The following is a 21,867-nucleotide window of genomic DNA, read 5'->3' as shown; positions in this document are numbered from 1 at the left end:
CGAATGCGCTTGTTTGCATCTGGATCGGTATCGTGCGAAATAACACGTATAAATAGGAACCGGTGCTATAGGTAAAATCCACGTGGATCATTCGGAGGGATGTTATCGGTGTCGCGTCGCAGAAAAATATTGAAATGTCTGTCAAAGGGAAGAACGTGGCCGGAAAATCGAATTCGTACACGGGGGCTGCTTGATACTGGAAAAAGGAAGCTATTTTAGACCCGCGACGTAGTTGGATGCGATGGCGAAACACAGACACGCGGAAAATGTACTCAAGCTGAATCTATAATGTTCGTGTTACGTTAGACGTCTCTGGAGATTATCTGATTTGAATTTTAGTGTTCATATCAAATAAAAATTTTATAAGGTGGAAATTAAGAATTATTAAATAGTTTTTAATTACATTTGTGTTATTTTTCTTGGGATAGGTGGTTGGTTTTTAATTAGATATTATAATTAAACCTTTAACAAAGGAGCGTGGGTCAAATGTGAAATATAAAATTAAATTAAAATTTGCGAGGATTAATTATCGTGTGGAAACACGAATGAAATATTATTGAATTCTGACAATTCTAATTCACGAGTATTTACACTGTTAAAAGTGTTTTTTGAAAATTGCTGAAATATTTGTCAATACCATAAGAATGGACTTCAATTTTCTGCGCGTTTTAAAGCAAATATTTAGCTTTTCGTTTTCTGTTGAACACGCATCGCGCAAATGTTTGTATAAACTAGTAGGTACAGAGAAACGGACGTGTGTATGTTAGAAGGTGTGTACGTATCGGTACAAATACAAAGGATACAAGCGAACCATTCAAACAGAAACAAGAGCATCGTGTTAGGAGGACGGAATTGGTGCACGAAACTAACGGAAGGCGGTCACGGCAAATACCGTAGACAGAATATTATCGGTTCATTATACCGGAAGTTCTCCGATGTTTTAGTCTGTTACACTAAACCGAATGATCGCTATCGACTTCCGCAAATATGATCAAACTTGTTCAATATGTACACCGATGAATTAATGATACCGATCCAATAGAAATAATTAAAGTGACTTGATATAAATTCGAATTTGAATTTAATTTAATTTCATGGAGATAATTTCGAAATTTTACTGAAATGTAGATATACCTACTTATTTAAATTCTTTTGTTAGGTAACCTTAGTTTGTTAAAAATATTATTTAAGAAAAACAATACTGATTTTAGGTTTACCTATAATGCGTTAATAATAAATGAATTTTCTATTATTCTCACCTTAGAATTTTCCATTTTATATTAAATTTTGTAAAGACCGAGTATTTCGAATAACTTACCCCTAAAAAACTCAAGAATTAATTACAGCTTCTCTAGTATTACACGTACCACTGTAATTCAGAGCTGTTTAAAGTTTTATCATCTTCAGGGTCTCAAGACGGGAGCAAACAAGTAGACACGTAAAAGAGGATTAGGTACTAGTTAGACAGTGATAATGCGGAGTATTTACGAACCTGTGTAAGCTGTTCTGTCGCAGCTTCGGTAGCAAGTCTGGCAAGGCCCTCCTCATACCTCTCCAGCGCCGTCAGTCTAAGCAGCAAGTTTTGCAGCAATGCCGAAACTTCCTGCCTGGCCGCAGCGTCGACCGCAGCGACCTTCTGCGTGATGGACCTGACGTGACCCATCACCCTCTCATCCCGGAAGTCGTACGGGAATGTTTCTGTCCATTCGGCTAACAGCTGCACCAGTCGTGGCACAAAACGCTGCAGACGTTCCTGGAACGCGTTAGACAGTTTCTACTAACCGTCTTCTTATCTCTACACCTTCATTGTTATTAAACTGACAATTAAATTAATTGCATTAATGAAACCATGGAACTAATAACCCTTATAACTTTTTCAGATGATGTGTGCTGCTCTACTTCCACTACCAATTTAAAAAAAATGTTAATATTCATAGAAAATTGAAAAATTTAAATTTCAAATTTCAAAACTGCCTAATAATAAATTCTAAAAATTTAAGCCCTTTATCTTAATTAAATTAATTCAAAAATAAAGAAAAGATTCCAAGAAATTCAGAGTATCAGGAGCGATAAAAAGAAACAAGAAGCTCAAAAATGACGCAGGTTTAAATTAAAAAAAAAAAAAAGGGGGCAGAGAAGATATAGAGAGAAGGAGGATAGAAATTCATTTGCGAGCGAGACTTCTGGCCTGGATACGCGTGCTCGTTATTACAACGTGGAACGAGAACGGGCGCGCACGGGGTGATTCCCTTGGAGGGGGGTGAATGCAAAAGGGGGTCGAGACTGCGAGACGATGAAACGATAATACACGAGGTGGTCGTAAAGTGCACACCCGGAAGGATCTCTCCTTCTCTCTCACACGATGGTGCTTTTGTAGATTCGTGGCTCACCTTGCCACCCTCTCCATTCAGGTTTTGCTGATGCTCGCAGAGGGCGCAGACCTCGCCTAGAAGCTCGTGCGGCTTGATGAAGAGTCTGGCACTCAGCAAAAAGGCGAACAGGTATGCCCGATCGGGATAATATTCCTCGGTTGGTACCATGTGTTGCACCAAGGCTTCCAACGAGCCCGAGACCAGGTTCCCGTCTCGATACACCAGTGCCTGAAATGAAACAGGAAATTGGTTAATTGATTGCGACTGGTTTAGAGGGTTACGGAGTATCTCCATAGAATGCGAAAGGGCGCAAGTGTACGTGCTCGTGCATGCTACGCTTCGAGGGTTAAAGTATTCGTTCGTAGCATGTTGAGCGAATAGCTGACTTTGTAAAAAATTTCCTGGGACGGCAATTTGATGTTCTTTACAATTTATGGTAAAATTTGTTGATTTGAAATGTATAGAGTGGTTTATAATTATTGATGGTATAATGGACTTAGTTTTAGCGATTTATTTTATTTCTAAAAATTTTTTGAAATTTATTATTTATTTAGAGTTTGATGACGCAAGAACCAGGCAGCTTCATTTTTATTTTACGATTGAGTAAAATTTTTTCAATTCTTGTAAAATTAATAGAAATGGAGCTGCCTAATTCTTTCATTTAACCCTTTAATTATAAAGTTGAATATTAGTGTGTTTTAATTAATAAGCGAGGCTATTGACATTTTAACACCAATTTTTCCCGGATTGACTTTTGTTTGTGGAAGATAAATAGCAGAATCAAAGATTAATCAGAATCAGTCGATTAGAACAGGGTGACGTTGCAAAACTCGCACGTGATCAGCAAGTTTGGAAAGCTTCCGGGACATCTGCCAAATTCGAACACTGTGAAAGATCAATCTCCTAGTTGCCAGCTATACAATAGTAGACCTTCTGTTTGCTTGAAGTAAACAGAAATCGAAACTAAAAAACAGGTTGAACAAACATGACAATTCTAAAAAATCAACTGTAAAAATTCCTCTGATAACTTAGTTATGATATTTTTATTAGATTTTTATTGATCTGGGAAAATGTAATATGGAATATTAACAGAATTATTATTAAATTCTAAATAATAAAAATTTTCTTATACAAAAATGTTTAATTTGTGATTTAGGTCATTAATTAAGCCTTTAATTACTGACGGACAGTTTTCATTTAACAAAAAATCACGTTTCATGTAATATTTGTCAAGCAATATTTATCAATTAGTTGTTGGACCAATGATACTATGTATCAATTATAACAATTTAAATGTCTCAAATTAGAACACGATAATCACAAAAAAACACACTGTCACTCGATAGGGTCATCAAACTGGTATTTAATTGAAGCAAGATTCAACGTTTTAATTACAGAGTTCCATAAAACTGAATCTCGATAACTCGTTATCTGGTAATAGTCGTTGAAATTGTTGGGGATCGCATTTCACACCAATTCGAAAGGGAAAAATGTTTGTTCTCTGTATTTTGTAACTTTATAGCTGCATAAACATTCAGTTTCAGAGAGCTGGTACGACCACAAATAATCGGCTGTAATACTGTAAATTTTGGAATTTACAAAAACGAAATGTTAATCCTTAATTTGAAATACCTAACTATATTTGATTGTTTAGTATATTTCAAATAAATATGTGTTTACAATAAATAGAACATCGTTGGAAAGATGAACAAACGAGTGACCCTTCTGGTCTCTGGTTAATGTTAGCGATGCTTCATCGGTTCGCAACGACGGAAACTCTTGCAAGTTGGTACGTGTACGAAATCAGAAATTCGTTTCCGGTAGGGCACGGTCGAATGCCTGGAGCTTTTCACTCGTCTCGTAACAAAGTTTCTATCTGTGCCCTGTTAAATCTGCGAGCCATTAAAGTTGCGCCGACCGGTAAGCTCGAACAGCTACTCGTCCAGGATTCAAATGGTTAAACTTATCGCGGGCTAATACAAGTATCGACGGGGATAGAATTCCTGGTCTCGTAAACTTGCCACCCTCCGAAGGGTGCTGAAGCGTTCGCCCTACGAGCTACCTCGAAAAACTTGTCGTCCTCGTTCGAAATTTTGCCCTCTAAGTTTCTTTGAATGCAAACGAACGTTAGTTCACCAGCAAGTTTTGCCAACTCTTTCGGTTCTGCTTGATAATTGCAGCTTGAATCGTTGTAAATGAGTCCCTTGAAATTGGGGGATACAGGAGAAAAGATAAATCCTGCCTCGACTTCAAATTACTGATCATCTACTTCGAAACCTATTTGGAATATTTTTTATAACATGATTTTTTTAATATAAAAAAATTTATTTAATGGAGAATTTAACGGAGATACTTGGAGTGGTGGCTTTGTAAAATGGAACAAAGTATTCTTTAAATAATTAAGAATTTCAAATGATTTGTTTCATAATAGGAGCAATGTCTGAGATATGACTGACCTATACTACTTACTGCACGTTGCGGCTGACTTGTACTACTTGTTACAGTAACTCATCATTTCTAATTGAAGTTTTATCCCCTTCCAATTTTTAATTTAATCCCTTTCCTTTCAAGTTATAATTAGAAATTGAGATTTAAAACATGATATTTGAAAATGGAAAATGGAAAAGGGAAAAGGGAACGCAGACAGTGGGCAATGGAGAGCGAAAAATAGAAAAAGAAAACAGAAGATGGAAGATGGAAAATGAAACATAGAAAGTTAAAAATTAATATTGAAAAATGAAAAAATGGAAAATACAAAATGGAGAAAGTATTTATTGCCTAAGCGTTTTGCTTTGAATTCGCGACATATCTTTTATCATTAGAAACTAAGAATCCTAATAAAAAATAATCAACCACTTCTCTCTTAGTTCAAAGGAAAATACTGAACGTTAAAAATATAAATGTCTTTTGTATAGAAGGGAATTACTGTTAACGACCTCTGAAAACCAAGCCCATTACGTCAGTTTGCAGACATTTATATAGGACCACTAATTTAATTGAAAAAGAAAATACTGAGATACAGATGTTACGACGGTTACAAAGTTTCTACGAGCCATAAAGCACGCCCATTATTCTAGTAGTCTTCTTTGAGACAAGCAGGAGTGACAAAATATAAAACCACATAATGTTCTTTCCTCTTAACGTCTGCCTCAAAATCTAGCGCGAATTTATGCTGCTTTATTACCCTGTTACAGGAATAATGGCGAGGGAAATGTATAGCGTTAAAATAGGATGCAGAAATAAAAGGTAGGATGGAGAAAAGAAATTAAAGTTCCAGGTACAATACGTAGCCGTGGTACAATTAAAATGCTTAAAATATTCTTTTATTCAGTGGAGTCAAATTCAATTCATCGCTATACTTTTCGAACCACCTCCTGTTTTTTCAAGTTAAATTACGTTCCTTTCGTTAAAATATTTTCAAGAACAAACAGTTTTGAAAGTTCTAAAGAGCTGCCAAAACATTTCAAAGAATTGTGTAAATTAAATTTTTCAAATTTATAAAATAATCGTTAAATAAAAATTGTTTAAATATTTAATAATTTATCATAAAAATTGAATAATTATGTCAAATAATTTTCCACCTTCTAATTACCCAAAATACACTGCACTTAGTAGCAGCCTTTTTTGAAAAACGCATCCTTGCACAATAGCAGCATGCATTTAATCACAAGCTAGGAGTAAAGAGAGACGGTAAACAAATCCGCGAGCCGCGTTTCAGCTAAACTTTTGTCGTAGCCGTAACAATTGCGGCCATTCATTGTATTCTTCATCATCTTGGTTTCTGTCCGAAAGAAAAAAGCAGAGGCGTAGTTCGTCGAAGAAAATGTGAGGAGTAAGAAGAAAACTGCCTGGTCCACCCGTTATAAAACATTCCAACGTCACCGAGTTTACTTCAGTTTCCACGAAGCTAGCCGGCTGTTTTTGTTTTCAACATTGATCCTGTCCCAGACACCGCTTCTCCTCTCTTCTTCTTCTGGTTTCCCGCGCTTAAACCGCTTTTGTTGCATGCAAGAATAAGCGATGTTACGTGGGTTTATTTTGACATGTTCAAGATAAGGTTTGTCTTTTTTCTCTTGTCTTTGAATTTGATGTGGTATAAATTCCATGTTGTTAAGATTATTTAAATTAAACAAAAATTGAAAACAATTCTAAATAACTTTAATATTACATTAACTTTCTAATTATGACTACCTATAATATTTAAGAATTGCTATATTAAGCGTTTTGAAAATATAATCAAATAAAAATTCTCAAAATTATTTTAGAAAAAAATATATTTTAATTATTAAATATTATAAATAATAGAATAGTAAAAATGTATATCTTTTTTTTATTGCTCCTGTACAAATAAATGCTGTATCCTTCGATAGAAAAACGACGAAGCATCAATAACACGGAAGTCGTCTTAATTAGCAGAAAACTGTAATTAAGCGGCGACGATTTCTGCCTTAAGGGAGCAATAAAACAAACAACTGGAAACTTTCATTCTGTAACTCGTTCAGTTATTTTCTTTTTTTTCATCGTTTTCTTTCGATTCCTTATTATTTCTTCTTCTCTCTATATTGCTTCTCGCCTGTATTTTCTTTCATTTTAACGGTTCAAGAAATTTCATTATTTTCTTAATTATCGGATGAAATCAAATTCCATAATAAGTGACCCTGCAATATCTAAAAATATTGGAATTCTTTCTCTTGAAATATTTCTATATTTAATTAAATTTTTCTAATTAATTATGAAGAAAATGTATTAGCAGAGATTCTTATTTAGCAAGTTTTCATTTTCTGTAAATCTCAGCTTAAAAAGAAATCTTCAATATACTGTAAATTAATTAAATTTAAAATTAAGCAAATACTTCTTCAAATTTTATCTAATTCACCTGCAATGTATAAAATACTGAACTTTTTAAAATATGCTCCAAGAAGAAGGATGAATCTCTCATAAAACACATTCTATAAAAAAATCCTATCAGTTCTTCGTTGATGAAGATCACAAACCATCCGAGTCAGGAAAATTTCCCTTGTGAAAAACTGTTAGTAAAGATCGACAAGAGCGATAGACTGTCGGCTAGTGCACCTTTCCAAGTACGATAGAGGGTGTTCGTAATAAGTGATTGCAAAATAATGAAGAATCTTCAAGAGCGATGAGGTTCGAGGGAAATTTATCCAGCCTGATGGAATCCATTAGAGTTCGTCCGTTTTTTATTTCACAAACCCTTCGCTAAAAGAAGAACGTACAGCAAGGGTAGTTCGGAAAAAGCTAGTCGAATTAAGCGACGGCTACGTGATTCTGAATGAAATTAATTGATTCAGAAACAGAAATTTGTATGTTAAATTATTTTCGAATTCAAGAAAAAATTCAATTACATATTTTTCCTATTTATATTAAAATAATAAACCTGAAAATTATCTGCTAAACATTAATTTTCTAGAGTGTTGTGTAATGTATGTAAAAATAATAATTTTATTAAAAAACAAAGATAGTATAAAATTGTTTGCATCATAAAAGTCAAATGAAAAGGAAATTTTGAGTCAACTATTCACAAGAAAAACTACAAATTTCTGAAATGACTTAATAAAAGTAACTTCTATATTCGAAGCATTTCCATTACGACAATAATACAAAAACATCAACTAAACAATCAGCACAGCTACGAAAGCAATTTTGCTTTTAAACATCGTTACATGTTCAGCCTTTGAATCAGCGAAAAAATAAAAACGTTACCGGATGTGCTCCGAATTCATGGAAAGCCTCGTCGAAGAGATAAACAATATTCCCAATATTCACCGACCATCGCTGTAAACAATTTCACTGCGGCTAATGAAATTTAATCGATACGAGCGACAAAGCATTCCCCTCTATCGTCGATACTAATCAAACGGACGCAAAATTTACGGATGTTCCCTTATGGAAAGCTCGTTTCGCAAACGTGTCTGTGCTGAGCTTGCAGAAACTCTAAAAGGAAATCGGTATCCGGTGCGTGAGCAGGCGTGTGTGGAGAGATTGTAAAGTTTATTACCTTTACCATTTCTATTAACGGTCGAACCTGTAAGAAAAGAGCCATTTATGTGTATTTCGCCTCCTCTGAAGAGAAAGGTTTAATAAGAAATCTATAGAAAAACATTTTTTTTTATAACAAATTGTGTATTCATGATACAGCATTGTTGAAAATTTGATTAAAATGGCTACAGTGATTTCCGGGAAAATGGTTCGTGAATTTCAATAATTTTCGATGAGAATAGAGCTTAATTTTGGATTACATTAAGGGAATGATTTACACATGGAAGAAGCACGCAACCGCATTTAACCAAAACCCAATTATTATGAAATCTAATTATCCTTTGAAAGTGTGATTTTCACGTCGGACTATGCGATGGTTTCGTTTCAAGAAAGGCGAGCACGCCTTCCATCCCGGGAAAATTGGATGGAACGAGGGGTCGAAGCGATCACGATAACAAATTTTCCAACGGTGGCCAGGAAAATACGAAACGACGCTGGTCAGAGATTGCAGTTTACGAGCCGTCGAGTAAAGGCACGACACGGGAAATTTTACCGGCTAACAGGCTCGCGTGCCCTTTTGTCCAGTAATCTTATCGTTCTTTCTTTTCCGGTGACTTAATGGAATTTTAAATGTTCCTGCCTTATCGTACGACCAGGGATTCCATCGACTAACGAATGCGTCGTAAGAGTGCTGATAAAGAGTATTCAAGAGATTTTCATCCATCTTCTGTAATTTTGTTGTAATTTAATGAAATAGTGGGAAAAGGTCAAATTTCATTTTCAATCTACAGTAAACTCTCGTTATATTACCGCAGACAGTAAGGGTTGAAAATTTTCCAAGCTTCTGAGCTCCCCTTTGCACAGGAAAACAAAAGATAGAAGTGTATTATTTTTATAGGCAATGTTACTGGGAGATCACCTGGCAATATAACGAAAGTTTACTGTATTTTTATCCATATTCTACACATGTTGCAGTCATTTGGCAACAAGTCCCTTAAAATTATTTTTCTATAACTCTTTTGCCAAAAAATGAGCAATTTTGCTATATTTTATTATGTAAAGAAACATTATTCAAACAGACTAACAAAAATTCAAAATCACCAAGTCCTTTTATTCCCACCCAATCTTCCATTGAATAAAATTCTTGTTATATTTAATTGAAGAATTTCGTCGTAACCTGAAGCACATCTCAGCCAAGTCACCTCTTAATACCCGGTTTTAACGCTTTAATAAAGCGAGCTGGTGATCGCCTTTGAATTCGCGCGAGGAAAACGGACACGAAAGTGGCGAGCATTTTCCGACGCTTTCCATATTCCACAGCCTCGAAGAAGAGGGAAGGAAAAAAAAAAATATAGCGAGCAATGCGCTAGAGAAAATAGAGGGGTTGGTAGGGATTCGAAAAGAGGATGAATTCAAAGCCGCGCGCCACCAGGATCCCCTTTTGTTACACCGCGTTGAATCTTCCTTTCTTTTCTATTCATTTCGCTCGAGCGCGCCAGCATGTTCTTCTCCTTCTTTCGTGGTTTTTGTACATCCGGCTTAATAAAACGTTCAACACTCTTTCGTCGGCGCACGGTGCACGCCCAGGAACCCTTGTGTGTTCCCGGACCATGTCGGATGTCGCGAGATGCGATTAAAATGCATGGAAAGCGGGCTGGAGAAGCGTAAAGCTGTTTCCTTTCATGTGGCAGAGACACTCGATCACAAAGCTTTGTTCGCGAAAAAAAAGCTTTATATCATTTCGATTAATTATAACTCGTTTTTCATTAAAGCTATTGGAACTCTTTTAGTTGTTAATTACTTTGGTATAACTGATTGGTTCTGTTTTTAATCAAAATGATACAAATTGTATTATTATACTTATAAAAATGTGATATTTTAATATAATAATATAAGTTTTTAAAATATTGATTGGCTCTTAGGTTATAAGTTTTTTTCTATCTATTTTAATTTTGAAAAAATCTGGATTGCAATTTTTTGTATAATTATAATTATTCAAAATACAATCATTTCAACTTTTTAAATTTAATTTTTTCACCTGTTATCCTGCATTGAAAATTTTCTCTAATTATTCAATTATAATTCCTGATTTGGGTCACCAATGATTCTCCCAGCATTCATTCGAATGTGTCGCAAAACTCTCGATAAAAGAAAAACAAGAGAACACGGTTAGGAGAAAATAACAAAAGAAAATGTACGACAGAAACGTACCAGCCCAGGAATGGAACAAAAGTGAGCGACCTGAAGCAACAAGAACAGAGTGAAATAAACAAGAAAAACCCTCCTACAAAAACAACCCGAAAGGCAAAACGTAGTGAAAGAAACGAGTAAAAAACAAGGGAGTAAGATAGAAGTTCGTTGAAAGAAATAAGATGAAACGAACGCGAGGAGAAGTGCAGCTTCCGTTGTGCCAAAAAAAAAAAAAAAGAAGAGGAAGTAGGTGAACAAAGGTTTGTGGAAAGACGAAGGAAATGTGGAAAGTCGAAAGAAAGAATAACGCGCGGTGGATGCCTACCACGGATGCAAAGAAATTTGAATCGCAATTACGGAATTAGTTTTTTCCTCGCGGTGTTCAACCAGTGGCGCACGACCAGCGAAATAAAACGTCGACGGATGTGTACGTGCTCCGCCAAGCGGAGCCACGTTGGCCGTCGTTTGGTACTTCCGGTCCCCCGTGAATGTCGTCGACTAATTTTCCGGCTGCTCGCTGTTCAAACTACTTTCGAGACGGACGGCTTTTAGGACGTAAATGTTCCCGCTTAAAAATCTGCCCGCGTTCGTGGATAATTGTCCGGAAGACAACTCGCTGGATATTCGTTAAATGCGATAGCTTTTGGAATTTCAGTCATTTTCGTGGCAGCCTATGAAAATCAATTCAATATATTCTGGTTTGTTGAATATCATTCCAAACTCTAAGTTGTTCTGTTAAATACTATTTTTTGTTAATATATAAAAGACTTTTGTGTTGAAAATTTTAATGCCTAATTTTAGTTTAAATATTTCTGTATATGTTCCGTAGGTCTGGGTAATAATTGAATCAGAAAAATTGAATTTTATTTAGTTTCAAGTTTGTAGAATATTATGACTACGCGATGTATCAATATCTGATAATATTGTAATATTATTACTTGCTAATAAGTGGAATAGAATGTTAAAAGTTGTGTGTACAGTACCGAGCACGGTACGTCTCTCACCTGAGCTCACGTCCTTCCCCCTCGGCGGTTCTGAAGAGAATGGCAATACAGGAGTAGAGACGCTGTATATAAACATAGGTCTGCTGCTCCCCACCACTTACGTACAAACATTTACGCAGGAAAATTTGAATTAATATTTATTTTATTACTCCTATTTCTTAATTGTATATTAAATTTGGTAACATCTAATGATACAAAATTATGTAATTTTTTTTTTAAATAACTTTTAATATTTATATCGCCAAAATTAACGTTTTCAGAATTTCTATTTCTCCTATATCACCATTTTTGGCAGGAAAGCGTACTGTGCTCAATACTGTGTAATATATGTATATTCTATGAAATTACTTATGAAATTACTTATGAAAAACATTCTAAAAATTAATCAATTTTAATTAATGATCCTAACGAATTCGTTTCTTTTATATATTTGTTTAGAATGAATTTTGAATGCAGCTCATAGGTGACCTATATAAGAAGTTAACGCGTTAAAATTTGCCTTCAGCAGTTAATTTTCAATCTAAAACGTAGCCTAAGCAACTGCACCGAGACTTAATCGCGTCTTCGTAGGAGTTTCCTAGGTTTCAGCTTATCTGAGTAGGGCAGTTAGCCGGAAACCACGCTGACTGTGAAGTTGCATCGTACTTCCCCCCTGTTAAGCACGCTCACTAATTCCTTAATAGGAGAATTCCTGAGAATACTCAGATCTCACGAACTGACGATTGTGCAAGCAATTTCTGTCCTCTCGAGTACACTGCTGTCGATATACGTCTGTCAAGTAATTTTCGTGACTGTTGGAATGTAATCTCTCTTAGATAACGAAGAAAATATTTTAATACTGTTTAATGACATGACTTCATCCAGCTTAATACTAGAATTATCGAGCAGTCAAAATAACTACCTTTAGGTTTTGTTGATTATTATTGAAATAAAGAATTCATTTTTTTGTTATATATTCTAAAAATAGAATAAATTATTGAACTTTGTGAAATTGGAAATATGGTTAAAAACATTTTTGAACAACAACGATATAACTTGCATACTGATGTAAAAGTATGTGAAGTATTCATAATATTTTCCCTATCCTTAGTCACCGGATTTTATAACAATTTTTCTCGAGAAATCAAGGAATTCGTCATACAGAAATATTACCTCAGTGGTACAATGACTTGCTAAAACTTCTCGTCTCTCGACGTAGATGAAATATTCGACTTCATCCCCTCTCATTTTCCTCCGCCTCTATCTCGGTTTTCGATTATAGAATCCATATAACCAACCTGGGAATTGACGAAGGAGAGCTCTTTTTCTGCCATCTCATGTAAATCGATAGCTCTTCGTTGAAAATCCAAAATACTTTCATCGTTACGAAAGAAAATAGTCAAAAACGAAAAGATGGAATGAAAGAGTCAAGTGATAGGAGAAATGAGAATATGACAAAAAGATATAATAGTCTGCTTCTAAAATATGAAACAGAAAAATATAAAAAACGTAAAAAATTATGTATTTATGACGTGTGAAAATATTGTACCCAATCTTTATGTGAAATGTGAAAAATTAATATATGAAAAATGGAATGATATTTTCGATTGATTTTAAATAATCAATTTGCATGAACACCTGCAGCCTTGTAATAAACAATGAGAAAAAAAAATTGTTGTCGTGTTTTTACATGATTTGATGACATAAAAATACTGTATAATAACCCTCGTGATATGTTAAATTAAAGCTTAAGAATTCTTGGACAACGGACCATGGAGAGAGTCCTAAGAATAAATAAAAATGCCTACATAAATATTCCACCAATAACTCTACCATAAACTGAATAACAATAAAAAAAGAGATCAAAGAAGATATAGTATCATCCGAAAGCAAGCAATAAATGAAACCGAGAGATCCTTCTAATCTTCTCCGGGAAAGGTAAACGGAAACGGAAATGCACGCAAACGAGAGGGACGAGGGAAGAGAATCGAAGGTAACGAAAGCAGATGAAAAAGGCAGAGCTGGTATTATCGGGAAGCCCCGGTAAAGGGAAGGGCTGTACAAGCAGACGATGCAAAAATTGACGTGGCTTATCGGACAGACTGCGAACGGATTCCGAAACAAACGGATCGATGAGTATTCCATGAGCATCGTAGCGAAACCGGTCCAGCATTTTTCTGGCCAAGCCGTTTCGAGTCTCGTTACCGTTGCTGGAAGTTCGACGAAGCAGGCGGAGAAACGCAGATAAAGGTTTTAATTCCGTGCGAATGGATCAACGCGTGAAAATCAAACGAGAAGAGAGAACTCGCGATAGGAGGAGGAGACTCGATTGATCGACCGTTTGAAACAATGGTTAACTTCGGAAGTAATCGCTTAATTCCTGGATTTCCCGGCTACGTCCAGATCGATTTCCGATTCAACTGTCTTCCGGACTTTTTTAAATCCTGTTCATCGAATCGATGGACAGCTTTGCTCGCCACGATCAAATTCAAATCGCCATATTGCTACGCAAACAAGCGAGTCGCGTTTCTATATATCCTATGGGAAATATGTATCTGATCGATTCAATTCAATTTATTTATTTTTTAATTCTATATTGTCTCTGATTTTTACTGTATTACTTATTGTATCATTGCTGAAGCTTGATAGGTAGGTTGTATATGTTTATGCATTTATAAATTATGGTATCGTTTTAACATAGATAATTGAATAATTGGAAGAATAAAGAATCTAAGCAAAATTCTAAGTAGTTCTACTTTTCTGAACTTTCTATCAAATATTCATTTTTCCTCATTAATCCTTTAAGCATTTGGCTCAAGAAACAATTATGTATTTCGGTAGAGCCTTTTCTAATTATCTCAGAATCTTTTCACTTTTTGAAAGCCAACAATAGTAAAAAAAATTAGTCGTGAACATAAACGACCCAGGTTGCCCATAGAAATTGAAAAAATGTTATAATAATTTTACAAGGAAATAATTGGAAAATTAAGATTAAAATGGTTGCAAAATTAAAAAAGCAAAATAAAAATTTTTCTATCAAATAGAAAGCTGACGAAGATGAATGATCCAAATGAGAATCATTATGAGTTACCCTCTCAGTTGGTGAGTAATTGCAAGAATTTTCCTCAGGCATTTTCTGGTACATCGATGGCTCTTTCTTTCTATTTTCCCATAGAAGCTGATATCCGGCGACATGAAGCTGGTGGCCGCGAAATAAGATGAAAGAAAGCAAACAATGCCCGCTGGCACAGTGAATGACTCACTTTGTTGCTTTCACTGGGAAACTTTCCTCGTGAAGGCGCTTTCAAGGAAGTTTCGAAGAACAGTAACGGCAATCATCGACGAAGGAACAGCAACGATTTGTTCTTGCTCGGCCAGTTGAGAACTTGGTCGCTTTTTTCGCTTTTTCGAAGCTATCACCTTTCGTAGTACCGCTTGAAAGCACTATGAAATTTCTTTAAGACCGATTTTCTGAACGGTTCTGATCAACGAGATATCTTTTTCATCAATTAATCCTTTCATGTAGAAATTTATACTATAAATTTTTTTAATTTGATTAATAGTTTCGGTCTTAATATTGGGTCTTCTTCGAGCATTAACTTTTTAAATATTTTAAACATTCTTTTAAGGGAATAAAAATTAGTTGAGACTGGATTAAATTATTAATATTTTAAATATTTTAGAGATTAGTGCAGATTATTAGATTAGATTATTAATATTTTACATACTTGTTACGCCTTGATGATAACGAAAAGTTAAAATTTGTGCCAACAAGACCGAATTAAGTGAAAATTAGATTATACACTTACGTGTTCTGGGTTTATAGCAGCACCGTCACGAATATCCTGATGATCGGCACCAGAACCATTGACCATACCAGAACCGGCGCCAGCACTTCCGCTTCCTTTTCCACCGACTCCGCCAGCTGGTGTTTGTGGCAAACCCTGGAAAAAAGAAAAAGACGATGTTAGAACAACAAACAAATTTTTTTGATTTATTTGCATTAAACTAAATCCTATAAATTTGATTTTTATTTAATGACTCGAACCTTCGGACAGCAGAACAGTTCGTTCATTAAATTAAAATAAGAATGATGACGAATGATAAGTATGTTTAAAAATTCATGGTACATATTTCAGTTTATCTGGCTGTTAACACCCTCATTGTCTTCTTAAATAAAATTCTTCTTTTCCCAGGTTTTTTCGCACATTCTATGCTCCCTTTGAGCCTTTTCAACGGATATTCCACATTAATCTCGCTTTCACGCGATTTACGGGGGCAGCCAGAGAACAAAATAAAACGGAATATAAAAATCGCCAAGATTTAGCAGCGTGATTTAACGCTGTAAATTACCAAGGAAAAGAAATACCACCTAAGAAATCCAGCATGGCTATTTGTTCGACGTGTTTCCCCCCCAAGAATCTGCGTTAAAATCCTGCCACGATTTCGTTCGTTTCTTTCATTCACCTCTTCTCCGACTATTTCACCTTCTATTACGTGCTCCCTTCTGTTTCCGGAACAGCTTCAACCAGAAGGATTAGATCGGTGCAAGGATTTTGGAAAAAGGGGAATTTCGTTCAACGTGTTTGCTCTAATCCCTTTGAATCGGGATTAAGTTGATAAGAAACCTTGCAGAAGATTGCGAAATGGGTCATCGAGCTTGCAAATCTAAAATTTGCGAACTTCTGCGATCAGAAATCAAAAAGGTTTGAATTGATCATAGCAATAATTTTTGATTAAATAGAAGAAGGAATTGTACATTTTTTATAGTATGTACATAATTAATTAGTAGCAGTGATTAGTTATCTATTTTGGAAATAAATCTGGGAACAAATTTCAAATTTAAAGAGAAAACAAAATCTTTCTTGCTGAAAATTAAATTATGATTTTCCACTGAATGTTACAGTTAATACAGCATCTGCTGCTTTGCGATCAAAGCAATAACTAAACAAATTTAATTAAAACAAAATTAATTACAATATATTACACTACTTCTGTAGCCTTGTTAATTTTATTACAAAGAACAGTAAACGTAATATGTCCACATTTTTCCAATAATTTTCATCGCTTTTACTTGAAAAGAAAACTTCCCCGGCTTCCTTTTCACGTTAAGAACTTTTTAATCTTTTCCAACTCCTCGAAAGTATTTCAAAATTGAACCACGTAGATAAAAAGTATGGCAAAAGGTACAATATATTTTAAGGGGAATAAAAACTTTCGAATTACTCTTGTATACTCGAGGAAACACCAAGAACGTCTGGTGAGTTAGAATAAAAAAGAGGAAAGGATTATTCGCGTCTGGTGCAGGTTTTAATCAATGATTTTCAAGGAACCACGAAATGGGCTGTAATTACGAGGGTGGTTCTGAAATTCCGTAAAATTCTGCATGCAATATCGCGGCTTAATGATGGCCGCCATTTAACGAAGGATTATGATACGCTCGTTAAATCGCTCGTCAGAGGGAACTTCTCCATTTCCCTGTATTAGGATCCATCGATCGCTTTGCTTCAAAAATTGGATGGAAACATCCGTGAAGTGTTATCGATTACAAAAGTCTGATATTTTAATTACACCTCGTATTCTTTTTTCCTTCCGTGCTGCTTTGAAACTGAATATCGTTTCGTAACTAAGACCGATCGTGTTTTAAACGATGGAAAACTGGGAGCTGCTATTATCGTTGTGAAATAATCCATCGATCAAAGTAAAAAAAGAAATAGAGTATTTTATATTTTATATAATTTTGAATAATTTGAGTAATACTGACTAATAATAACTTTTAAATAAAATTTGAAAAATGAAAATAATATGAAATAAGTTATGTTAAAATTGTGGCTCTCTCCATGGTCCGTCAACCGAGAGTTAATTACATTACATTCGTTCTTAATTTGGACAGACAAATTAATGTTAATAATAATTTATTTCATCCAAACATTGCTGAATTTGAACATTAATTACAGCACTCTTAATTTACTCTTGATATACAAACTGTATTTCCGTATCTATTAATTGGAAAAAAATTGTTGATTTTCTGGAATTCATTCAACGAAATTTTAGATCCGCGAATAGAACATATTGTGTATAAATTTGATACAATATACAGTAAAAGTTTAGCTTTCAGTCAGGAAATTCTTCAATTAAAACAAATACATATAGGAAGGGTACAAGTGAAAATTAAATCGCGAAGTTGATATTCAATTTCGATCGAAGCTAAATTCTCTGTCGATCGAAAACCGAAGCGATATAAATGTTCAATCCAAGATACGTTTTATTCGTTCTCGGTACGGATGAAATTACTCCTATATTTTCCCTGTTAAATTCAAATATTGAGTATCAAAGTAAAAGACGCGATGGATTTCCGTTTTAATCCGGTGACTATGTATGTGGTGGAAAAAGTAACAAGACCTGCATTAAAAATTGAATATCAAACCTGTCTTTCTGTATCAATTTATCTAGGAACAAAATAATTAGTAATTACTTTTTTTAAATTTTTAATTGACGTTCTGCGCAAATCTTATTAAATCCAAATTATTAATTAGAGCTCAAATATGAATTTCTTTTTACAGAAATCTAAATTTTATGAAAGTAAGCTCAAAGTGTTGGGGAGTAGTGTTTCAACTTAATCTTTTGATGGGCGATTGAAAATAAATTTTATATTGAAAAAAATTAGCAATTTTCAAACTGTAATTAGCAGCTAATACAATAGACAAAAAATAAAGAATACTGGAGTTTAAAATTATGTCAAGATATTAACAATTTCTTTAATAAATTAATTGCAGTAACCAACCTCGAAATCGATAGATCCACCCCTAAATCATAAAATCAATAAAGCCGAAAGATGAAGGCGAAAACTCAGGTTTCTAGTAGAGGAAAAGCGAAGATGTCGCGTTGTGGCAACGATGAAGAGGATCCGTTCCATTAAAAACGCTTTCAAGAATGGAGGTCGCGAGTCGATAAAGCGATATTTGGCCTTCCTTAATGGATCGCGGCCGATCGAATGGCACTTTGTAGGTGGGAAACGAGCCGCCAGCCCGATAGACGACGATCGAGCATCGAACAAGTGGAAGAAAACGAAACAGAAGAAGAGAATCAGCGACAGTAACGAAAGTAAGGCCGAGTGCGAGCCCGTGACCTGCCGTGCAACGCTTTTATTTCGTGTATTGGTAATAGCATAGAGTGCTGCTTCTCTCAAAGTAATAGAACCTCGAAGACCCTTTAAGTGACGTTCGCCACTTTACGATCGCTCTTTATAGACGATCGCACCCGTTTCCTTTATTCTACCCCTCGGTCCCACCTTCGCTATCATTTAACGACCATCAGAAAAAGAAGATGAAGGAAGATACCTGCTGGATATTTCCCTTCCTTTGTTTCTCTTAGGGAAAACGATCATTCGTTCTCTTATCGATGAGAGTAAAATACGTTATCAGTGTGGTTATTGAAATAAAATGATAAATGATATTTGAAATCGTAATTTGAAGATTGAAAAATTAACCCTTGAACAGAGGAACCCGGGTCAATTTTGACCCAAATTTACAAAAGATATACAAGAACATTAGGTTTAGATAAAATTTAGAAAATGAAAGCAATATGAAATGTAAGATTAAATTAAAATTGAGCCTTCGCATTATCGTCGTTTTAGGATTTTTGACAGAATTGCTTATATTGCCGATGAAACATTCATTTTACATTCTGAACGAAGTAGAAATTGCATATATGCGTAATAGGAGAGGGCAGAGAAGATACAACCGCATCGTCTGACGTTTCTTTGAGGCTGTTCGCGAGTTTCTTATTTTGCGGGAGATCGGAAACCAGGGACTAGGATGAGTTTCCTTTCGCGTCAGAATTTTTCCGTGAATTTTTCGCCTCGTAACTCGCACGTTTCCACATGCTGTATACCAGGATGCGTGCTTTTTCCGCATCCGCGGCTGGCTTTGCCTTAATTATTTCGCTGACTTTGCTGCCGGAAAAATTCGCTTCGTTTGCTGCATCCGTACTCGATACTCCGACATATACCGGTCATAGAGAAAAAAGAATTTCCACGGTCTTTGATGTTACTTTCAAGTTGTATAGACTGGCTAATTGTACGGCGAAATACTAGAACACTAGGAATCTTAGCTTTCTAGAGCAATTTTGAATTTGATGCTTTCAAAATTCTGATTTTTAAATATAAAAACATTGAAAATTTTATTTTTTTCGAATACGAGATATATTTTATTACTTATTGCATGGTGTATCGAGTATTAGCCTTCAAATTTCTTAAATTTCATACATTAATAATTTGAAGTTAATCAAATGGAATAACCAGTTCAGAAATTTTAAGGTATAATTTTCATAAATAATTTCCAAACATTTCAGAAATTAACACACCATCAGTCTATAAATTGATGCATTGATTTGATCAAGGTTTTACCATGCAAATATGATTTCCAAAGTTTGCGCTGACGAAGATCCATTATTTTCCCGGACTACATTTTCGTACAGCTTTCTGTACACGATTATATACGGTCGCAGATTGGATCTTGGTGGTACGATCGTTCCCGAGTTATGGCTTTTCGATAAGTAGAGAACACACACGGTGGAGAGCCTTACTAGATTACATTTCGGATCATCGAGAATCCTGCATCAAGCATACGAGAACGTATATAGATGCACAGGTAATGCGTTCCAGAGAGTACAATGGACAAGCTCCGTCTTCTCTCCGCCTTGTATTAGAAGCTCTCCATTTTCTGATCCAGTTTCTAGATGCAAGACGTACTACGCGGATCTTTGATCGAAACCATAACAAGCACGATGTTCAACGTGTTCTATAAACAAACTGGGGTTTCTGTAACGTTTTGTAGAAAATAAGTGCTTTGGAATGATCATCAGATACTTCAAATAGTGGGTTTTTGAATATTGAAGTTTGACATGATTTCATGACATAAAAGTATCGCAAAATAGCACTTATGGTACATCGATTTTAGGCTTAAGACTCGATGAAAATTATTGGATAAACGGTTTATCAATGTTTTAAATATAAAATAGCTGGTTATTAATCAGAAGAAGATATTAAGCTATTGAGTATTAAATGTCAATGAGTATCAATTAAATTCGATATAACGTGCAATATCTTATTTAGTAAAAAAAATTATATGGTACATGTCACTTAAAAAAGAAAATAAATTTTTAGCTGCAATTCGTAATCAATTAAAAATGAATGAATTTTTGTTCAGCTAAGAAATTTTTAATATACCTACTTACAATTATCCTTTAATCAAATTTCAAAACACCATCGAAATCAAGTATTCAAAAAATTGACAAGCAAGTATAACTTTAAAATTACATTCACAAGGTGAGCAGTCAAACTATTCACCGATTCTCTGTTTCAAAGCAGTCAACGAGTTCTTTTCGTCCCAATAGACCTGACGATAACTTTTGTCCAGCCTCGTCCTTTTCATCCCCCTTAACCTTCCCCCTTTTTCCTAGACCTCTCCCTATGTTTCTCGCTCGACGATTCGTCTTTATCAAACGCAGTAAAAGCACAGAGTGACATAGTCGAAGGACGGTGGACGATAGGCAACCGAGAATTCCCAGTGAAACTGAATTTTCTTCGATGAACAGTGCACAGTGCAAAGTAAAAGAGCAGGTAACTCGCTTTCACGAAACTTCCGGTCTGCTTAGAGGAACGACAAAGAAGTTTCGTGTAGGTGTGTGTAAAAAGCCGTGACGAAAGATTGAATCCTCGTGAATATATTTATTCGAGCTTTCAAGGAGGGCCATGGATACCATATTTCTTTGAATAGAATTCTATGGAGCGTGTCACATCGTGGCTTGGTGATCGATGGACCCATAGAAGCTGCGATTTCATGCTTCATTTACCTTGATCGTTAAATTTTATATGAATTAAGGAGTTTAACCTTTTTGTCACGATAAATATTACAAACAGGGTCAGAATTTATTTATTAATACTTTGAATCAATGTAAATTAGGTACACTCAAATAATTAAATTTGATAATTAACTATTTTTAATAATAACGTGGCAAATCGAAAATTTGAAATTTGATAATTACCTATTTATGATAATAATGTAAAGTGGCAAATGGTTAACTTGAAATTAGAAATTTGATAATTAACTATTTATAATAATAATGTAAGGTACTACATAAATAATTTGAAATTTGAAAATTAATTTTTCTTAATAATAACGTAAGGTGGCAATGAAAAGCTTACAATTTAAACTTTGAAAATAAACTCTGGCAAATCCACCTTTGGAGGGTTGGACTGTCCGAGGATTAAAAATTTCTCGGGACCAAAATCGACCCGACAGTAGAACTGATCGCGATACCCG

At 34.9% G+C, this 21,867-nt stretch overlaps 1 protein-coding gene across 1 annotated transcript in view; it reads right to left on the bottom strand.

Annotated features, from left to right (window-relative positions):
- The window catches only part of LOC117601723 (uncharacterized), a 388,515-nt gene that overhangs the window by 20,787 nt on the left and 345,861 nt on the right, over nucleotides 1-21,867 (bottom strand). Inside the window, exons 5-7 of the mRNA XM_034318866.2 lie at nucleotides 15,352-15,486; nucleotides 2,391-2,600; nucleotides 1,493-1,753 (exon numbers count right to left, since the gene is read on the bottom strand). Coding sequence (XP_034174757.1) covers nucleotides 1,493-1,753; nucleotides 2,391-2,600; nucleotides 15,352-15,486 — 606 coding nt within the window. The remainder of the gene's footprint in view (nucleotides 1-1,492; nucleotides 1,754-2,390; nucleotides 2,601-15,351; nucleotides 15,487-21,867) is intronic.

Source organism: Osmia lignaria, chromosome 6 (genome assembly GCF_051020975.1).
Source record: "Osmia lignaria lignaria isolate PbOS001 chromosome 6, iyOsmLign1, whole genome shotgun sequence".
Taxonomy (NCBI): domain Eukaryota; kingdom Metazoa; phylum Arthropoda; class Insecta; order Hymenoptera; family Megachilidae; genus Osmia; species Osmia lignaria.
Note: the sequence above shows the minus strand (reverse complement) of the source record. Positions and strands in the feature narration are given on the sequence as shown.